This window comes from Bos indicus, chromosome 8 (genome assembly GCF_029378745.1).
Source record: "Bos indicus isolate NIAB-ARS_2022 breed Sahiwal x Tharparkar chromosome 8, NIAB-ARS_B.indTharparkar_mat_pri_1.0, whole genome shotgun sequence".
In the NCBI taxonomy this organism is placed as follows: domain Eukaryota; kingdom Metazoa; phylum Chordata; class Mammalia; order Artiodactyla; family Bovidae; genus Bos; species Bos indicus.
The window spans coordinates 52,595,232-52,613,715 of record NC_091767.1 but is presented as its reverse complement, the minus strand read 5'-3'; the positions used below and the strand labels follow the sequence as shown (position 1 = coordinate 52,613,715).

The window sequence follows — 18,484 nt, the reverse complement described above, 5'->3', positions numbered from 1 at the left end:
TGGAGAAGGAAATGGCAACCCACTCCAGTGTTCTTGCCTGGAGAATCCCAGGGCCGGGGGAGCCTGATGGGCTGCCGTCTATGGGGTCGCACAGAGTCGGACACGACTGAAGCGACTTAGCAGCAGCAGCAGCAGCAGATAGGATTGAGTCTTTTTTGTTGATGGTTGTTCAGCAGTTGGTTGTGATTCTGGTGTTTTCATTGAGAGGAGGTGAGCTCAAGTCCTTCTACTCTGCTATCTTGTCTTTGCCTCTCCTGATGTCTTCAAAAGGATGCTTTTGTACTTGTATTTAAGACGGATTCATTATGTCATTTTTTCTTTTAATGAACTCTCTTTTTCATTGCACTGAGCCTTAATTGCGTATTTTAGTGGAGTTAGGATTAATGTCATTAAGCCACCCTATCCTTTGTGGATTTCTATTCAGTTATGAATCTTCCTAAATGAAATTATTTGTGGAACAAACACTTCTTGTATGAAAATATATCTCCTTATGCCATTTTCCTTCATACCACCTTCTTTAAAAAGTTGGCAAAATACCTACATATTGGAAAAGATGGGACTAAAGCAAAAAATCCAGAGGGAAGCTACTGCGGTCCTGTTTTGCAAACACGTTGCATCAGGTATACACTTACATAGGTAGCATCTTCTAAGATATGTAGCATTATCTGCAGCAGCCTCAAATTAGTAATATACACAAACCCATAATTTGATGTATTTTTAGTTGGTATCACTTTCTTCCCCCACCTCTTTTGTGGCAGAGTCATACTCTCTATCCTTGTAGAAAACATCTCATTAAACTGCTTTTCGAGAGTTAAGCCCATCCAAATCTATATCTAGCCAGTATTTTACTGCCTTGTAATCACCAGAGGGGTATTTAGAGTTCTGAAAAAGTGAAACACGCCAAATTCTGATCAGGCTTGAGGGTGTATTCTGTCCTCCTACTCAAAGCTTTGAGGAAATCTCTAATGTTTCTAAAGCCTAGAACTATGTTATATGATACAATCACAAATATTTTTAAATGGATGTTAAAAAATGAAAGTACAGTGCATTGCTTCCATTTTTTAAGTCTGGAAGACACATGAGATTCTATAGACAAATTTGTAGAGACTTGACCAACATCTGCCACGTGTTTCAAAGATGAGTTTTCAAGGAACACAGAGTTTACTACAACTAGGAAATACTAAACAGAATCAAATAGAACCTCTCTCTTAGCAATTAAAGGAAAGAGTGTTATACAGATTAGCTTTTTTATTATATAAATTAGAAGCCCTTAAGTCAAAATGTGTTGCCTCACCATCCTTTGTTTTTAAGTTGAATATTTATAACCCACTTACACGACTATGTACAATACATATAATCATCCATAATACTTGGGTGCCCTATATATGCAAATATATTCACACTATGTATTGTATCTTAACCACTGCAAGATAATTATATGTGTATATACTTACAGAAGTATCGTCTTTATAATAGTCACTTAAAGATATATCTAATACATCCACATACATACACTTGCCAAGGCTTCCAGATTTATCCTTTAGGTTAAATAGTATCTTGTTAAGAGTTTCGGTTGGTTACAAATGTCTTTTGTTTGTCCCCCAGGATACTATGGGGACGGCCTAAATGCCATCATTGTGTTTGCCGCCTGTTTTCTGCCAGACAGCAGTCGGGCGGACTACCACTATGTCATGGAAAATCTTTTCCTGTGAGTGATGCTTACAATAAAACGTTTTGAGTTAATGTCTGTGGGGATGCAATGGCAGATAGAACATCTTTAATAAAAGGAAACAGATGATGTAGAATTTGATGTAGAATTTTCTAAGCCTTTGATTAAAAGTCAATGAAATCTGTATCAAGGAAAATTGCTCAAGAGACTGAAAGCTTCAGAGGAGCTGTTTTGTCAGGAGAATGCACTGAAAACAAAATGAACACAGTTTGGCCCATATTTTTAAATTCTGTAACATTTTTTTTGGGTGAAGTGTTATTTTGGTTTCCTGATAACATGTTCTTAGTCAACTGATAATAACCTGACTTCATTTATATCTGCCTTTATTTAATCTGACTTGTCCTTTAGTGTACAATAGCATTGCTGATATTTTTGAAAGTTGGGTTTCTGACCCACAGACTTTTCAAGTGTACCTGCATTAAAAAAAAAAAAAAAAGATAACTGTGCAAATAAATGAGTAATACTCTCAGAGAAGTGATCTTAGGTAACTGCATTCTTCTCAAGAAGAAGAGGTAATATGTGCAACCATTCTTAAATGTTATGCACCCTGTAATTTAAATATTATATAATTATGGTGAAATAAGATGAACTCTATCATGTGGGAACTTAAAACACTTCTCTTCCTTCCTGTGATCAGATATGTAATAAGTACTTTAGAGTTGATGGTAGCTGAAGACTATATGATTGTGTACTTGAATGGTGCAACCCCAAGACGGAAGATGCCAGGGTTAGGCTGGATGAAGAAATGTTACCAGATGATTGACAGACGGTATGTGGGGCTCTATTAGCTAATCACTATTTTGACTTCCTCAATAACTCCCATCTCCAGTGACATTTTAGTTTACCAAAAATGCAGTCACAATTTAGGAACATTGAATTAATGCTGATTTGAGATAATAAATTTTAAAATATTAATCAAAGTATCACTCAAATTTTAAATAAAGCAAATCTTCCCCAGATTTTGTTAAATGTTACTAATCTCAAACTTGGTGACAAGCATTTTAAAGTATGCTCATGCGTTTGCCATATGGAGGTGCAATTTGAGCTGATAAATCAAAGTCCACGATTCTTCACTGGTATCATGCGGCCTTGCTGCCCTTTTTGTGCACTAGCATTATTGTGACTCAGGCAACCCACGTGCCCTTATTTCAACATTCACTGTTAATTCCAGCCCGTTTGGTGACTGTGTGTGCCCATTCCTCAAGATACATCACGTCTATTCATACTGGTTTTATTAGAACCAAACACATTGTTGCCATCTACAGGAAAACTCATAATAAGCATACAAATTTATGATGTTTTCTATAGCATGGCTTCCTCTCGGATGTGGCTCCCTGCAAAGCAACATGCGAGTGCCCCGATATAGTAACTAAAATCCGCTCATCATCCAAACATACATACAGTAGCACTGCTAACGCTGAAAAATATGCCAGGATATCCAAAACGTTAATCTGAAGGCCAAATAACCACATGCTTTCATTATACACAGGAAGAAACCCAGGCTCAGTAGAACAGGGTATTCATTTTAAAATATTAAAAATAATGCTGACAAAAATGAATAGCATCGTCAAACAAAAATATGCCATGACGGTTATAGATTTTTGCACTCCAAGAGTATGACCATTCTATTTTACATTTATTTCTGTGGGAAAATGAGGTTTGAATTATGCAAGTTTCAAATTATATCTCATTGCATTCTATACCTGCCTACCAGATGACAGTAACTTACACAAGAATTCCCTAATATTTATATAAATATATATATACACACACACACAAATACTTTAATTCCCATTCAAAATAGGTTATGAGTAATTTTTTTTTCTTTTTCAAAATAGGTTGAGGAAGAATTTAAAATCATTCATCATTGTTCATCCATCTTGGTTCATCCGAACAATCCTTGCAGTTACACGACCTTTTATAAGGTATAGTCATTATTACAGTAAAAGTACTAGTTTTTTAAAGTATGTAATTCATTGTTCCTCTACACAAAAATTCATAAACCAAGAGAGTATTTAGGATAATATGTTTTGCCTCTGCCTTTCCTGAAAATATACTTTGGACTGCCCAGCAAGAGACTCTAAGAGTGAGTATATTTTCATAGTGATTATTTTTCCCCTATAATTATAAAACATGATCTCTATATTGCTTGCTGTAAACACAGAAAATGAAATAGTGAGGTTTCTGTATAGATAGTACTATTAAAGCAATAAGGGCTTCCTTGATAGCTCAGTTGGTAAAGAATCCACCTGCAATGCAGGAGACATGGGTTCAATCCCTGGGTTAGGAAGATCCCCTGGAGAAGGGAAAAGCTACCCCACTCTACTATTCTGGCCTGGAGAATTCCAGGACTGTATAGTCCACGTATAGTCCATGGGGTCTCAATGAGTCAGACACGACTGAGCGACTTTCACAGACATTAAAGAAATATGGTATTTTGTAAAGAATCAAAGAGGTAGAGTATACCATGACAATGGAAATCAAAGACACATCAAGGACAGAAACATAAGCCAGACCTTAATTATTTTGTTTCTTCTGAACAAATACCATGGAGGTCACCTAAAGTGGGTTAAGAGTCTGTGCAGCCATTTTGAGAGCTTTGTTTTGATCATCCATGAGCCTTCTAGGTTTAAATTCACTTCAAATCAGTAAATATTTGTTCATCATCTATTTTATGTTAGATGCTATATAACTTTACATTTTCGGGATGAAAAGAAAAGTAAGATATGCCTCTTACATAGTAAAACTGAGACAGTTAAATGAAAGGGACACTATAGATTTTCTAGAAAGCTTTAAAAAATAGAATAGGGAGGGGCAAGATAGGGGTATCAGATTAAGAGGTACAAACTACTAGGTATAAAATAAATAAGCTACAAAGATATAGTGTACAGCACAGGGAAAATATGCACCATTTTATAATAACTTCAATGGAGGATAGTCTATAAAAATAATGAATCACTAAGTTGTACGCCTGAAACTAATATAATATTGTGACTCAACTATATATCAGCTAACTAGAACTTGCCTAACATCAGAATACAAATTATATAAACTGAAATTTTTCTGTCTCAGTGTTATTAATGAATCTGTAAGAAAAATTCTGATCACTTCACTTCTGGAGAAAAAATTAAAGGTTAAAATCTTTTATATTTTTTAATTACTATATATATATTTTATTGAAGTATAGTTCGTTAACCATGTTTCAGGTGCACAGCAAGGTGATTCAATTATACATATACACATAATTACTTTACAAATTATTTTCCATTATAGGTTATTGCAAAATATTGACTATAATTCCCTGTGCTATACAGTAAACCTTTGTTGCTTGTTTCATATCTATTTTTTTAAGTTAGAAATTGAGCGTTCTGTGCCTTCCAGAATCTCCTTTTTTTTGTCTGTGTTCACTTATATTTATTTAGCATTCCCATCCACTACTTCCAACAACTGGGTAGCAGGATTCAACTAGTTTTCCTCTGGCAGGAGAGCTCTTTAAATTACTTTAAAGCATAATACAAGCCTTTAAGATATATTTTAAAAAAGCTACTAATTTTAAGATTAGCAGAAAATGCTTTGACAGGCACTAGGAATAAATGTACAATGAAGAGCTTATACAAACTTTTAATGAGTAAAAAAGCAAACATTAGAACTGATATTGATTCACTGATGTTTGTTTAATAATTCAGTTTCTATTTTAAAATAAATATATTTCTCCTTGGTAAATATTTATTATGGCAAGAGTATGAGAAAGAATTCTAATTCAACATTTATTGAAGGGAGTTTCAAGATAATAATAATTCCCTTCTCTAGGGGATCTTCCCAACCCAGGGATCAAACCCAGGTCTCCCACATTGCAGGTGAATTCTTTACCAGCTGAGCCACAAAGGAAGCCCCAATAATTAAAACAAAAATAATTAAATTATGGCAAGTAGTGTTGTGGTAAATTACATGTAATAATGGTTTACATTTATTGAGTACTTACATGCATTATTTTATTTAATCCTAATGATGGTCTGAAGGAGGCACTGTTTACCATTTCTGTATTGTAGCAAAAAAACCCTAAGGTTAAATGAGGTCAAATAAATTGTTCAAACCAGGAGCCAGCAAACCATTCTGTAGAGAGTCAGATATTAAATATTTTAAATGTTATGGGCCATACAGTTTCAGTCACCACTACTTAGCTCTGCCATGGTAGGACAAAAGCCATAGATAATGTGTAAATAAATAAGTGTCCCTGTGTTCCAATAAAACTTGATTTATGAACACTGAAGTTGAATTTTCTGAAATGTTTTACATGTCACGAAATAGTTTTATTTTAATCATTTTTCAACCATTAAAAAAAAATGCAAAACCAGTCTTAGCGCAAAGATATAAAAAACCAGTAATAAGTTGGCTTTGGCTCACAGGCCATAGTTTACCAACCCCAGGTCTGTGGTAACATAGCCAAGAAATGATAAACTCAGGCTCTGAACCCAGTGTCTACCTAATTCTAAAGAACACATATTTCAAGTACTTAAACATTATGTTCTACAGTTTCAGCTTATAAAACCCTTTTGAAAGATCCCTGTGAATCAATCTATGTTAGTGTAACAGATTTTTTGACCTGAAAAAAGAGGTCACTAAAATGTATTATAGGTCTTTTCACTGCTAAAGGGTAACACCTATGACAGAGGTATATAGCAAATTCTTTTTTTTAATTCATGTATTTTTAAACTGAAGTATAATTAATTTACAATGTTGTGTTAATTTCTGGTGTACAGCAAAGTGATTCAGTTTCTTGTATTCAGATACATATTTGTAACTAAATACGAAAAAGAGTATTTTTTTCAGTTATGTATTCTTTTTCATATTCTTTTCCATTATGGTTTATTGCAGGATACTGACTATAGTTCCTGTGCTGTAGAGTAGGACCTTGTTGTTTACCTGTTTATTTTAATATAGTAGTTGGTATCTGCTAATCCCATCCTTCTAATTTATCCCTCCCTCCTCAAGTTCATTTTTTTTAAATGAACTGTCTGTCTGTGTCAAGCACTGGGTTAGGTGCTGCAGGTTGAGAAATTAAATAGCTCAATTGATTTCCTCAAAGAGGTCACAGCCTGACAGCTGACACAGGTAGACAAGAAAGCAGCTGCAATAGAGGGAACAAAGGAAGCTGGAGGGTGATAACTCAGAGTTGAGGGTGAGTTTTAAGGTAACAGGTGAAGCGTGAAGACAGAGAGTCTGCATCGAGAGAGGCTTTCCAGAAGAATGCATCCTCAAGGTGAGTTTTAAGAATAGGATTGGCTAGTTAAAGCCAGGTAGAGGACATAGCAGGTACCAATACACCAAGAAGAAAAAATATTCTTTTTCATATTCAGTTACAAATACATATCTGAATATGAGAAACTGAATCACTTTGCTGTTTAGAAAACTGTACATTCCAGTGTGGAGGTGTCCTCCTGGCATGACTTCTTCTGCCTTCTTATTCTACCCCCTCCATTTTTTAAATCAAAATCTGAATTTAGCTCAGAAATTCCAGAGGAAGGAAGTGGCCTAATGTGGCTTATCGTTAGTAGTGTGTGTTCACCCAAGGCTTATCAGGACTTGAAGTGACTGTTCGCAAGCCACAGCCAGTAGCCCATAGTCAAAACTGCAAGTAAAATGTGAAAGCTGGATGTATGCAGAAGTGACCTTGAGAGCATCTTCTCAGTAGACTGGGGAGGCCTTTTCATTAGAGACCATTCAAGGGAGTTTGATGCCTGATCAAGTTCCCTTTCAAATGGAATGATATATTTTTAGAATTAGTTTGCTATTACACTAGTAATACAAAAATGTCACCTTCTTATAAAACAGCCAATCATTATAGGTAAGTGGCACCTTCTGCCACTGACTGAAGGTGAAATCTGGGCAAATACATAACTCTTTATGTCTAAATTTCCTTATCTTTAAAAAGAGAATGATAATAGTACCTACCTCATTAGGCTATCACAGAAAATGAGTTAATATGTGTCTGTGTTAGTTGCTCAGTTGTGTATGACTCTTTGTGACTCCATGGACTGTAGCCTGCCAGGCTCCTCTGTCCATGTAATTCTCCAGGCAAGAATACTGGAGTGGGTAGCCATTCCCTTCTCCAGGGGATCTTCCCAATTCAGTGAATGAACCTGGGTTTCCTGTATTGCAGGCAGATTCTTTACCATCTGAACCACCAGGAAAATCCCCAGAGTTAATATATATTAACCAATTAGAACAGAGTCTGGCACATAGTAACTACTCAAATAATAAAGCTATTCTTCTAAGTCAGAGTGCTGGGGGCAAGGTGATAAGGATTTTCAAGAAGAGGCAGAAGTCTGAGGGATGGAGGAGTGACTGAAATCTTTCTTCTTTTCTTTTTTTCAAGTTCCAAATTCAGCAGTAAAATTAAATACGTCAGTAGTTTAGCAGAACTCAGTGGACTGATCCCAATGGATTGCATCCATATTCCAGAGAGCATCATCAAGTAAGTCCTGATGGTTTTGAAGATTTGGTAAGAAATACTGCATGTCTGGAGAAGGAGATGAGAAAATAACTCACTCCTGGAATATGGGGAAATGCTTATCTTTTGTTTTACATTTAAAACAAATAATAAATATTCTCCAATAAATATATTTCTTTTCTTATAACCTAGAGATAACTGTTCTGTTCTTGTAGATCTACTTTCACATGATCTTCTATGGTGTTATTGAGATTTGCTCACTTTCACCTTGAATTTACTACCATTTTGGGGAAAGCATAAATTTAACACTAATCAGTGTATTTGTTACTTCTGTCTTGCATGCCACACAAAAGGTAGATTTTGTACACAGCCTGGATTTCTTCATTGCCTTATATAAAGTAATTTATCTGCTTGACCCAAGGAAAAGAGAGAAAAGTTACCCCTTTCTCTGATTTCTTCATGGTTGCCTCCAGGTGAAAGATAAAGCAGAGTGGTGGGTGGTGCAGTCAGGAATGACTTCCTTACTCGGGACCTGGTAAATAAAGCCTGTAGGTAGAAAGCATGGATACTTAAAATTGTAGGATTATACTGCAAAAATAGTAAAAAGTCAACTGCTTGGAGCTGGGGCTTAAAAATGTGATGCTGGAAAATGAACCCTCCTAACTGGTTAATTGTTGCAAAGAACTATCGTTTATTGTCGATCATGTTTTTCTTTCACTATGTCTAATTTACTGGCTTTCTGTGTGATTAAAAGTGGGAGGAAGGTAACCATCAACTCAAAGAAAACAGTCAAGGATACCCTATCTTCCTCCATAAGATGGAGAGCAGAATGGACCTCCCAATTCAGGCTTCCAAAAAAAGAGTTCCCTCACTTAAAAAAGGCACAGAAACTGGAAGGAAAAGACTCCCATTTAATGCATGTCTCCTGTTCTGGGTACAAGAAATGCTTTATTTATATCCTTTATTTAATCCTCAGAGTAAACGCCCTGTTTACATATAAGAAATGTCACTTAGGAAGGGGATGGTTACTTACGCAAAGTAGAAGCAGGAACAAGGAAGAGATGGAACTAGAATTTAAATCCAGGTGAGCCTGGAATCAAAATTCCCAGATTTCTTTACCTCCTGTAAAATATCCATCTAAATAATGGGTATATTTAGATAAATATAAGGGGTATATTTAGATAAAATATCCATCTAAATAAATACCCATACCCTTCTGGGTCACAGCTCAGAAGTAGCTGCAAGTTTGGTTTTCCTGCATCCCAATATCAGGTGTGAACAGAAGATACAGATTGGGTTGATAACTGCCAGTTGGCTTAGCTGAATCAAGCTGAGCGTGCATAAGCTCCTGGTGGTGGATGTAATCCTCACTGGCTTTATAGAGTCCCCAGACCAGCACAACTCACAGCTCTGGCCTGCTGCCTCAAAAAGAAGACACCCCATCTCCAAAAAAAGTACTAGCACACCCACCTCCTATTATGCAAAAGATGACAAGGATATTCCATCTTCAAGTGGACATGACCACTGGCCACTTTCTAAGTGAGTATGCTCCCTGCCAGTGTGGCACTGGGAACAAGAGAAGAGAATGTGCTTTGGAGGATCAGCATTAGATTTGAACCTTCTTCCCACTTTGCCTCTCTGAGACTTCAGGAATCCTATTTAGAACTCTCTGAGTCTCAGCCTCAGCATCTGTGAAATGAGAAAACAAGGAGCAATTAATTCATGGCAAGGTCCTGAGAACAGAATGAGAACCATGAACATAAAGCACTGAGGAGCCACCTGGCACAAAGTTGACAAGCCAGAATGTTATTTATTGTAATTGTGTTGCTTTTCAGTTCAGTTCAGTTCAGTCACTCAGTTGAGTCCGACTCTTTGCCATCCCATGAATCGCAGCACGCCAGGCCTCCCTGTTCATCACCAACTCCCGGAGTTTACCCAAACTCATGTCCATCGAGTCGGTGATACCATCCAGCCATCTCATCCTCTGTCATCCCCTTCTCCTCCCGCCCCCAATCCCTCCCAGCAGCAGGGTGTTTTCCAATGAGTCAACTCTTCGCATGAGGTGGCCAAAGTATTGCAGCTTCAGCATCAGTCCTTCCAAACTTACTGTTCACACAGGGAAGTTCAGTTGAGAAGTTAAACTTGCCTGAGGTGCTTTTCATTCATCTACAAGTCAGGTTTTCTATTTGGGAAAAGTTTCCTCCAAAGGAAGGTTCTATTTGGAAAGATTTTCTTCTGGAGGAAGAAACTTACAACCGTGCATATCCTCCCCATGTGTCCTGTCTTTCGTAATCCATCTCCTCTGGCTGTCCTTTCTCTCATTTCTGTAACTGACCCTTGTTGCATCATTTTCATATTATGCCATTTTCAAACTGGTAACAAACCATAACTCTTTCCCATTACACAAGAGCAGGATCTCATCCAATCCCAAGGCCAATATTCAGCTGGGATAGAATGCATCAAAGGGCTTAAAGGAAAGAAAATTGAGCCCAATCTGAAATCAGGTTTATAATCACTGATTACAGTCAGTTCTTGTTATTTGTGGCAGTGATGTTCTTACAGATCTAAATAACATACTGAACCATTGTTTTCAGGGGGAACACGGGGCTAAGTTTCTGTGAGTGCTTGGTCACAGCATTCTCCTTTGCCAATTAACATACAACCTTGTTTTATGTCCATTTCTGTTTAAAGATACCTTACTTGATCTGTATTGTTGATTCACTAACTTTGAACTCAGGGCCAACAACACTATAACCTGTGCCTGAACAAAGCTTATCTAACACACACATACCTCCCTAAGGCCCATCACAGCCATCCTGTACTCAGGAATACTAGATGATACTTAAGCATAATGTTTGGGGAACATTCTTAAAGAGATCACCAGCAAAAAAAAGCACAAAAATAATAAAAATAAACATGCCATGACACAGACTGTAAAAGGCCATTTGTTTGCAGCATGAGAGCTGAGACGAGAAGGCAGAGCCCCACTGGGCTCCACCTCAGCTGGGAACCCACACAGCAGGTGACTGAAATTTCTGGGCACTCTGTTAAAGTCCACAAGTGACCATGAAAGTGCCAAAGTATTGCTTAGGAGGTTGCAACTATGGTTTAGCAAGTAGGTGAGTTTGTGAACACTCCATCTGCAAATCATGAGGATCGGCTGTATATAACTATAAATTCAAAATAATTGATTGTATTGAATATAAATAGGTTTCCTCCCCAAAGGCAATTTGACTATCATTTAGGTTCGTCTCTCACGTTTTGACTGTCCTGTCATTTTTTCCATCTGTCCACTCATTTTCCTCATTGCATTCGTTTTTTTATCCTGTAAGGTACGATGAAGAAAGATCTTATAAGAGAAGTGTGAGGTAAACGTCTCCTGTTCTTCAGTTCACGCTGGATCCTTTGTGTGTGTGTACACCAGTGTCTTACTTGTGGGTGACCTCAACAGGCTACCAGAGGAAGAGGTCCTGGTATCAGTCCCTTGTAGTATATCATTTCCAGTCTTTGTCGTGTGTCTAAAGCTGTTGAGGTCAACCTAATTTGCAACTGAAACCTACTAAACCAGATACATCCCAGACTTGGCCCAGGCTGCAAGCTAATTTTAACTAGCCCTGACAACTGCTGTGGCTGTTTTCAGCTTTATTTCAGCCAGCATGCTTCCAGTCTCCTTGCAAGTTTTGTATCTCCCTTTATGAAGGACTTTGCAAAGGAAACGTACATAAACACAGACTTGGGAGTTCCTAAAACACCATATGTAATTGAAGGCATGTGTCTTAGGCTCCAAAGGTTGGTTTTTAAAAGCACATACGCTCCACTTTCATTTGGCTCTGCTTTGACTTCTTTTTTGTGACTCTCTCACGCTCTGCTTGCTTCTTGTTTCTTTTCTACACTGATAATTTTTGCTCATGCAGACTGGATGAAGATCTGAGGGAAGCATCTGAAGCAGCTAAGTAAGACTTGGTTTCCATTCAGCAGCTGGCAGTGATGTTGGCTTGCATTTCAGGAATGAATTGGGAGAACCTGCATGCCTGGTGTTTTATTCTTGCATCCTGATAATAGTGCTGCCCTTTAAAAGTTTGCTTTGTTCCATGATAGATATAATTTCTCTTATTTGTACTACAATCTGTTTGTCCCCCTATTGATCGTGGTTATCTTGTTAAACATTTTTTTAAAATATATATGCAATTTTAGGCACCACAGCAAAAGAAATACATCACAGGCAGTGCCATGAATAGTGTAACAGCTAGATGATCACTTGCATCATCTGACTGAGGCAATAAAACCTCACTAACTCATACTAATGCAGAAAAATGGTAGCAACGTGAAATACTTCTATAGAACCAAATTCCTGAATTTCCAATATTTTTAAAAAAACTACTATTCAGTGACTGGGAAATATAGCTTAACTAACAGCTTCTGACTTATTTGCCTGAGTACAAAAAATATTGCTCACTATTATTATAGTTTTCAAAATAGCAAAATCATAACTTTAATGCAAATATAAAATGAATACATGCCAATAATTTTATTCAACTAATTACTTAATCAAGGAACCAGTAAGCTGTTAAAAACCAGTTCAAAGAGTATTTGAAAAGCTAGATATCTATAAGCAATTTATAAAGGAATATTAGGATAAAAATGTTGGTTTAGATACAAAATTGATTAATGTTCAACAGGGCAATAAACTGTACCTCAGGGTGATCTTTTCCACTGGACAGAAACTATTGCATCTCTGCTCAGTAAAAATCTGCAAGTTAATATCTGCCTCTACAGAGCTGTAAGATCAATAGGAAGTCAACTCAACAGTTCTTCTAAAGAACATCCAGTAATTTTATTTCCAGTTCACAAATAATTTTTCTGACACTGTTAAATATAAACAAGAATATTTGCTGCATCAAGCTTCTCCATTGCAAAAGTTGCTTACACTGTTAATTTTTATAACTTGTTCCTATTTTAATAGATATTGCAAAAGCAGAAAGCCTGGACAATGTCTAAACAACTACAAATTCTGAATAAGTAAGATCTAAGTTAGTGAAGCTTTTCCTATATAGATATAAATGCCAGTTCATCATGAAAACAATCCATTAAAATATTTTTCCCTACATTTTTGTAGCAGGTAATCTGTAGAATTATTTACCTAAAGCATGGATCTTTTGGGTTAAAAATTCAAGGAAAGGTTTTTGCGTAGAAAGCTTAGCATTAGTGTAGATTACTGTTAAATGTGCCTATATAGTGGTACAGTGTACCCTGTTAGCATTTATCTGTGCTCAAATTGCACTGTCATGAGATTCCCCAAAGAGATAGCGAGCAATTAGTTTCCCTTTCAAATTCTTTTTTTTTTTTTTTTTTAGGATAACAGATTTATTAAATTAAGAAGCTGTTTTCAAGACAAAAATATAGGGAGGGAACATCAGTAATTTTCCAGCCAAACCCACTATGGAGTCATAGTCATGTGCTCTCATTATTACCCTAAAATCTTGCCTCCTTCAATAGATACCTTCCCTCTATATTTCTACTCTTCCTGCTTAGCTACCATAAGAGAACGTTCATCACTTTTGGCTTAGTTGTGTAGCTTTCTTTTTTCTCTCAAATTCTTCATGGTTTACTTATCTACCTCCACAGACCCTCTCCCCAAAGATCTAAATGGTCTTGGCTGGTCCTGAGATGTCTTGATCGCCTTCCTAAAGGAAGCAGCAAGCTCATGCCTAGTACATAGTAGATGCTCAATAAATTTCTGCTTCATCAATTGGTGAATGTGCATAAGACTAAGATCACTGCTGAGGTGCAGTGCTTCTCAAACTTAACAGCACATCAGAATCACCTACAGTGTCCTGGGCCTCACCCCCAAAGTTTCTGATCAGCAGGCCTGAAAATCTGTATTGCTAACAAGTTCCCAGTAATGCCAATACTGCCAGTCTCAGGACCTTGCTTGGAGAGTCTGGCTGAATAAAACTAATCAGATTTGTCCTCAGAAGTCGATGCTCTTGCTTTGAATTCAATGGGTAAGCCATCTGTCCGAATTCCCCATTAATTTTACTTCTTCTGATGGTGACATTATAGCTATGAGGAACTGAAAATGTGGAAGGAGAAAGAATTTTACTGTTGACCCCACAGATGATCGAAATCCCATAGAATCCTACCATTTCCGCACGCTAACTATATCTTCTTAACTACCTTTGAGCCTCTGAAGTGGTCCCCCAATCCTTGGACAGACTGTAGATGATGACTTGCAGTTCAGAAAACATAATCACTGCAGATCTATGGTTACAGGTTCCTCTTATGAACAGATGCCCCCTGACTTTCCACGTGACCTTAACTAGAAAGCTTCAGGCTGTTTCTAACAAAAGCAAACATATACCCTGTCAGGGAACAAAGCCTATCTGTTCAGTGTTTGGCTTTAGTCCTATTAGTGTTTTTAAACATTCACCCTTTCCCCATTAGGGATACCACCTTCACCTCTAACTGACTTTCAGAAGGAGATTCCCTCAGCCAGTCTTATTTTTTCCTTAAACCTTAAATTCTGAACAGGAAAGAAAATATTTTAAAAAGGATAAATTGTACATAGAGAGTCATTCTTATTTTGCAGAAGGTGAGGAATCTATCTGTTGCCTTTGGAGTGACAGTTGTACATGAACTGTAAATTGCTCTTTGCTTTGGAAGGATTGCTGCTGCCGCTAAGTCGCTTCAGTCGTGTCCGACTCTCTGCGACCCCAGAGACGGCAGCCCACCAGGCTGCCCCGTCCCTGGGATTCTCCAGGCAAGAACACTGGAGTGGGTTGCCATTGCCTTCTCCAATGCATGAAAGTGAAAAGTGAAAGTGAAGGCGCTCAGTTCTGTCCAACTCTTAGCGACCCCATGGACTGCAGCCTACCAGGCTCCTCTGTCTATGGGATTTTCCAGGCAAGAGTACTGGAGTGGGTTAGGGTTAGGGTTATGCAAAGTTAAAAAGCAGAAACGCTAGGTTTAGAAGACTGCCTGCCTTTTCTTGATTCCATTTCAGCTTTACTAGGTTTTTCTAGCACACTGTCAATGCTTGCCTGACTGTTCCCGTTCACTAGAGTTGCCAACTATCTTCTATAAAAATACCACCACCAGAGAGAAGGGTAGGGAGTGAGGGGGAAAAGCCTTCTGACTTTCTCAAGGAACTAGCCTTTTGCCATTTGCAAAATACCTAAAGTTAATAACCACATCTCTTATGTGTAGACAGAAACCTTTGCTTGTGAAATTATCACATTACAGAAGGAGCTCTCACGTATAAAAAGGAGCGCTATGCTGTGCTGTGCTTAGTCGTTCAGTCCTGTCCAACTCTTTGTGACCCCATGGACTGTAGCCCGCTAGGCTCCTCTGTCCACGGGGATTCTCCAGGCAAGAATACTGGAGTGGGTTGCCATGCCTTCCTCCAGGGGATCCTCCCAAATCAGGGATCAAACCCAGGTCTCCCGCATTACAGGCGAATTCTTTACCGTCTGAGCCACCAGGGAAGTGCAGAATCTCTTAATATAGTGTTTCTTTGCTGAAAATAAAATATTTACCAGAGGGGGGAAAAGTAAATAGTTGAAGTGTTAAGTATAATTGGAAATTAAAGCAACTTTGAAATTTGCTAACAGAGGAATCTCACAGAATATCAAAAGCAGCTTAATATTACACAAACAAGCATAAACATGTTCATACACAGTAATAAAACTCTCCTTATTTTATGGTTACATGTTTCTTTCTGGACATGATCAGTTTCGGTTAATGTCAGGACTGGCTTGTTTGACCAGAACACAGCTGAGCTGTGTCACATTTTTTGTGACAATACCAAGGAAAGCTGACACTGGCATTTTCCCTTTTAGTGTCTTGGAAAATCTTCATTGTTGTGAAAACTGCAAGTTAACTGGGTTCATATATGAATAAAATTAGAGGGATTGTCCTTTGTGCATAAAATATTATATTATGTGGGTTACAAATAAAAATTTGTAATACTCTGTTCACCAAACACTATAGATTTAAAAGTCAGGAAGAAAATAACAAGGATAGAAGAGACATGGAGGTCTTGGGAGTTTTCAATCTTCCTTTTATGTTTCTGAATCAGGAGCAATTACTGTTTGCAAAACTGACGGTAAAAGAATCAGAGCTTAGTCTCATCGTCTGTTCAGGCGTAGATTAGACGTGTTCAGTAGTAGCAGTGGGACCACACTAATCAGTTTCAGTTCAGTTCCATCACTCAGTTGTGTCTGATTCTTTGCAACCCCATGGACTACAGCACGCCAGGCTTCCCTATCCATCACCAACTCCTGGACCTTGCTCAAACTCAAGTCCATCGAGTTGGTGATGCCATCCAACCATCTTACCCTCTGTTGTCTAACCGGTTTAAAAAGTTCAAATCTGTCCTGTTTATAAAGTGGTAACAGTAGAGAGAATGTTTACTGCTTCCTTTTTTTTCCCCTTGCACTCAGAACTAGCTGCCTTTACAATGATCCAGAAATGTCTTCTATGGAGAAGGAGTAAGAATTCACCATCAATAACAATTATGTGGTTACTCATTGTATTGTATGGCTGGGCTCTGAAAGACAAAAATACATTGAGGATTGGGTAAACACCGTTTAGATGTTCAGCTTTCACGTTCTCTATGCCTGAAATTATAAACTTAAAAAAAAATGTGTCAGCTTAACACCATCTCATTCATGATCACCATTAGATGTCTTAAGGAAAACCCAAGTCTTTACTTGGTGTTCTATTTTTCCAGCCCCAAAATGAGGAGAAAATGAATATTAGAGCCAGATGTAAAAGCATTTGGGCAAGAAGAATCCAACTGTTTTCTGAATTACATCATCCATATTTTAATTAGTGAAAGTAGGGACTTCCATTTGAAATTATTATTTTGGTGGGTGGGAGAGAAAACATCCTTATTTAGAAAATTCAAGAGGCAGCTCAGCCTGGATGGAACTTTAGAAATGATCTTGTCCATCTAGTCTCATCCTGTGAGAAATAAAAATTGAGCATGTGTTTACCATGTGCCAAGTTCTAAGTAAAAAGCTGCACCCACCCTATCTCATTTTTATCCTCAAAACAAGCCAAGGAAGTACACTGTACAGATAAGGAAAGAGCAGCATAGAGAGATAAGCTGTTCAACTTGAAGAATGGCCGGGAGCTGGGACTGGAGCCTTTGCAGTGCAGTTCCAGACCCAGTGGTTGTGGTTTTAAAGTCAGAGACAGGTGGCCTTGATGCTGGAATGGGTGTTCAACCTCTGATCTAACCAGGGAGGACAAAATTTAAGCCTAAAACAAAAGGGTTCACTGCTGTCCCGTCAGTTTCAGGGAATAAGCTGTGATCACTATCATGTTCTCAGAGAGAACTTGGCCCTCCAATCACGGGCTCTTAATTGGGTGTGGGTTGTGGAGAATTTAACATTGTCCTCCTCCACAGGAATCCAGAAGGAGGGGCAAAGATCCGCATTTAAATATATCCGCTATTGTCACCTTGTGTTCTCTTGTGACCTCCTTTTCCCTGGAGGAGGTCTGAGGGGAAACTGGAAAATCCCGGTGCACTGGCTCGGGAGTTGCCACGGTGACCTTATAAGGAAGTTTATGCACAAAAACTCAAGGGAAGGTCTTGACTGACAAAGAACAAAAGCCTTAAAGAAGACCTTTGAAATCGCACAGCTACTTTTCTGAAGGTTTTACTGGTCCCACCTTTTTGAGATGAAGACAGCAATTGCTTCGAGCAAACTGCCACGCGAAAATTCTACAAAACAAAAATACCATAGTCCATCTAAAAAAAAATTTTTTTTTGGCAAATCATCCCTCTCTCAGCAAAGCAGCGCCCCCTAGAGCAGAGTCCTGCACCTACAGCTAACGAGCTGCGTGGGCAGAAGGTCCCTCACTAACCTACAGCTGCTACATCTGCGGGCTTACCCACTCCTCTGCTTGCCTTGTCTGTTTTGCTCCCCATCTGTATATGAGGCTGTCTGGGTTGGGAAGAGGGCAAAACACCGCTTCTGGTTGGGCTTCATTCCAGGGCATGGGGATGGGGGTGGGGGGGATGCAAATTGTTAATGTTACTTGCCATTTCTTAGAAAATACTAGTCTCCCTGCTTCCCCTTTCATCAGCCCTCTCTTTCCTAAGCTCTTTCTTACCAGGCACATGATCACAGTGTGGAGGATGAGATCTGGGATGAGGGGCCAGAGTGGCCAAGATTTTTTTTTGCTGACTTCCTGCTCTGGATTTCTGGCTTTATTTAGCATCAGACTAAGAGGCTTCATTTACCTTCTAGTTTCTGAGTGGAAGCATTTTACACCTTCTATAGCTAGTATTAAAT

General features: G+C 38.2%; 2 protein-coding genes across 13 annotated transcripts in view; one reads left to right on the top strand and one right to left on the bottom strand.

Moving 5' to 3' along the window:
- The window catches only part of GCNT1 (glucosaminyl (N-acetyl) transferase 1), a 221,371-nt gene that overhangs the window by 36,132 nt on the left and 166,755 nt on the right, over positions 1-18,484 (bottom strand). Inside the window, exons 6-8 of one of the 5 annotated variants that reach the window (XR_011568076.1) lie at positions 9,651-9,869; positions 8,621-8,726; positions 3,651-5,842 (exon numbers count right to left, since the gene is read on the bottom strand). Coding sequence is in view for 1 of the 5 variants with exons in the window: in XM_070794687.1 (XP_070650788.1) it covers positions 9,787-9,869 (83 nt within the window). In the remaining 4 variants the exon portion in view is untranslated. Of the gene's footprint in view, positions 1-3,650; positions 5,843-8,133; positions 9,870-18,484 lie in introns of those variants that run through there. The other 4 variants (XR_011568074.1, XR_011568075.1, XR_011568073.1 and 1 more) reach the window with 4 other exon arrangements.
- PRUNE2 (prune homolog 2 with BCH domain) overlaps positions 1-18,484 on the top strand; it is a 292,303-nt gene that overhangs the window by 265,788 nt on the left and 8,031 nt on the right. For 3 of the 8 annotated variants that reach the window (XM_070794674.1, XM_070794679.1, XM_070794680.1), the window contains 7 exons: positions 1,606-1,708; positions 2,367-2,498; positions 3,568-3,654; positions 8,106-8,204; positions 11,513-11,548; positions 12,095-12,133; positions 16,622-16,669. In XM_070794674.1, the coding sequence (XP_070650775.1) occupies positions 1,606-1,708; positions 2,367-2,498; positions 3,568-3,654; positions 8,106-8,204; positions 11,513-11,548; positions 12,095-12,133; positions 16,622-16,669 (544 nt within the window). The remainder of the gene's footprint in view (positions 1-1,605; positions 1,709-2,366; positions 2,499-3,567; positions 3,655-8,105; positions 8,205-11,512; positions 11,549-12,094; positions 12,134-16,621; positions 16,670-18,484) is intronic. The other 5 variants (XM_070794675.1, XM_019966091.2, XM_070794676.1 and 2 more) reach the window with 5 other exon arrangements.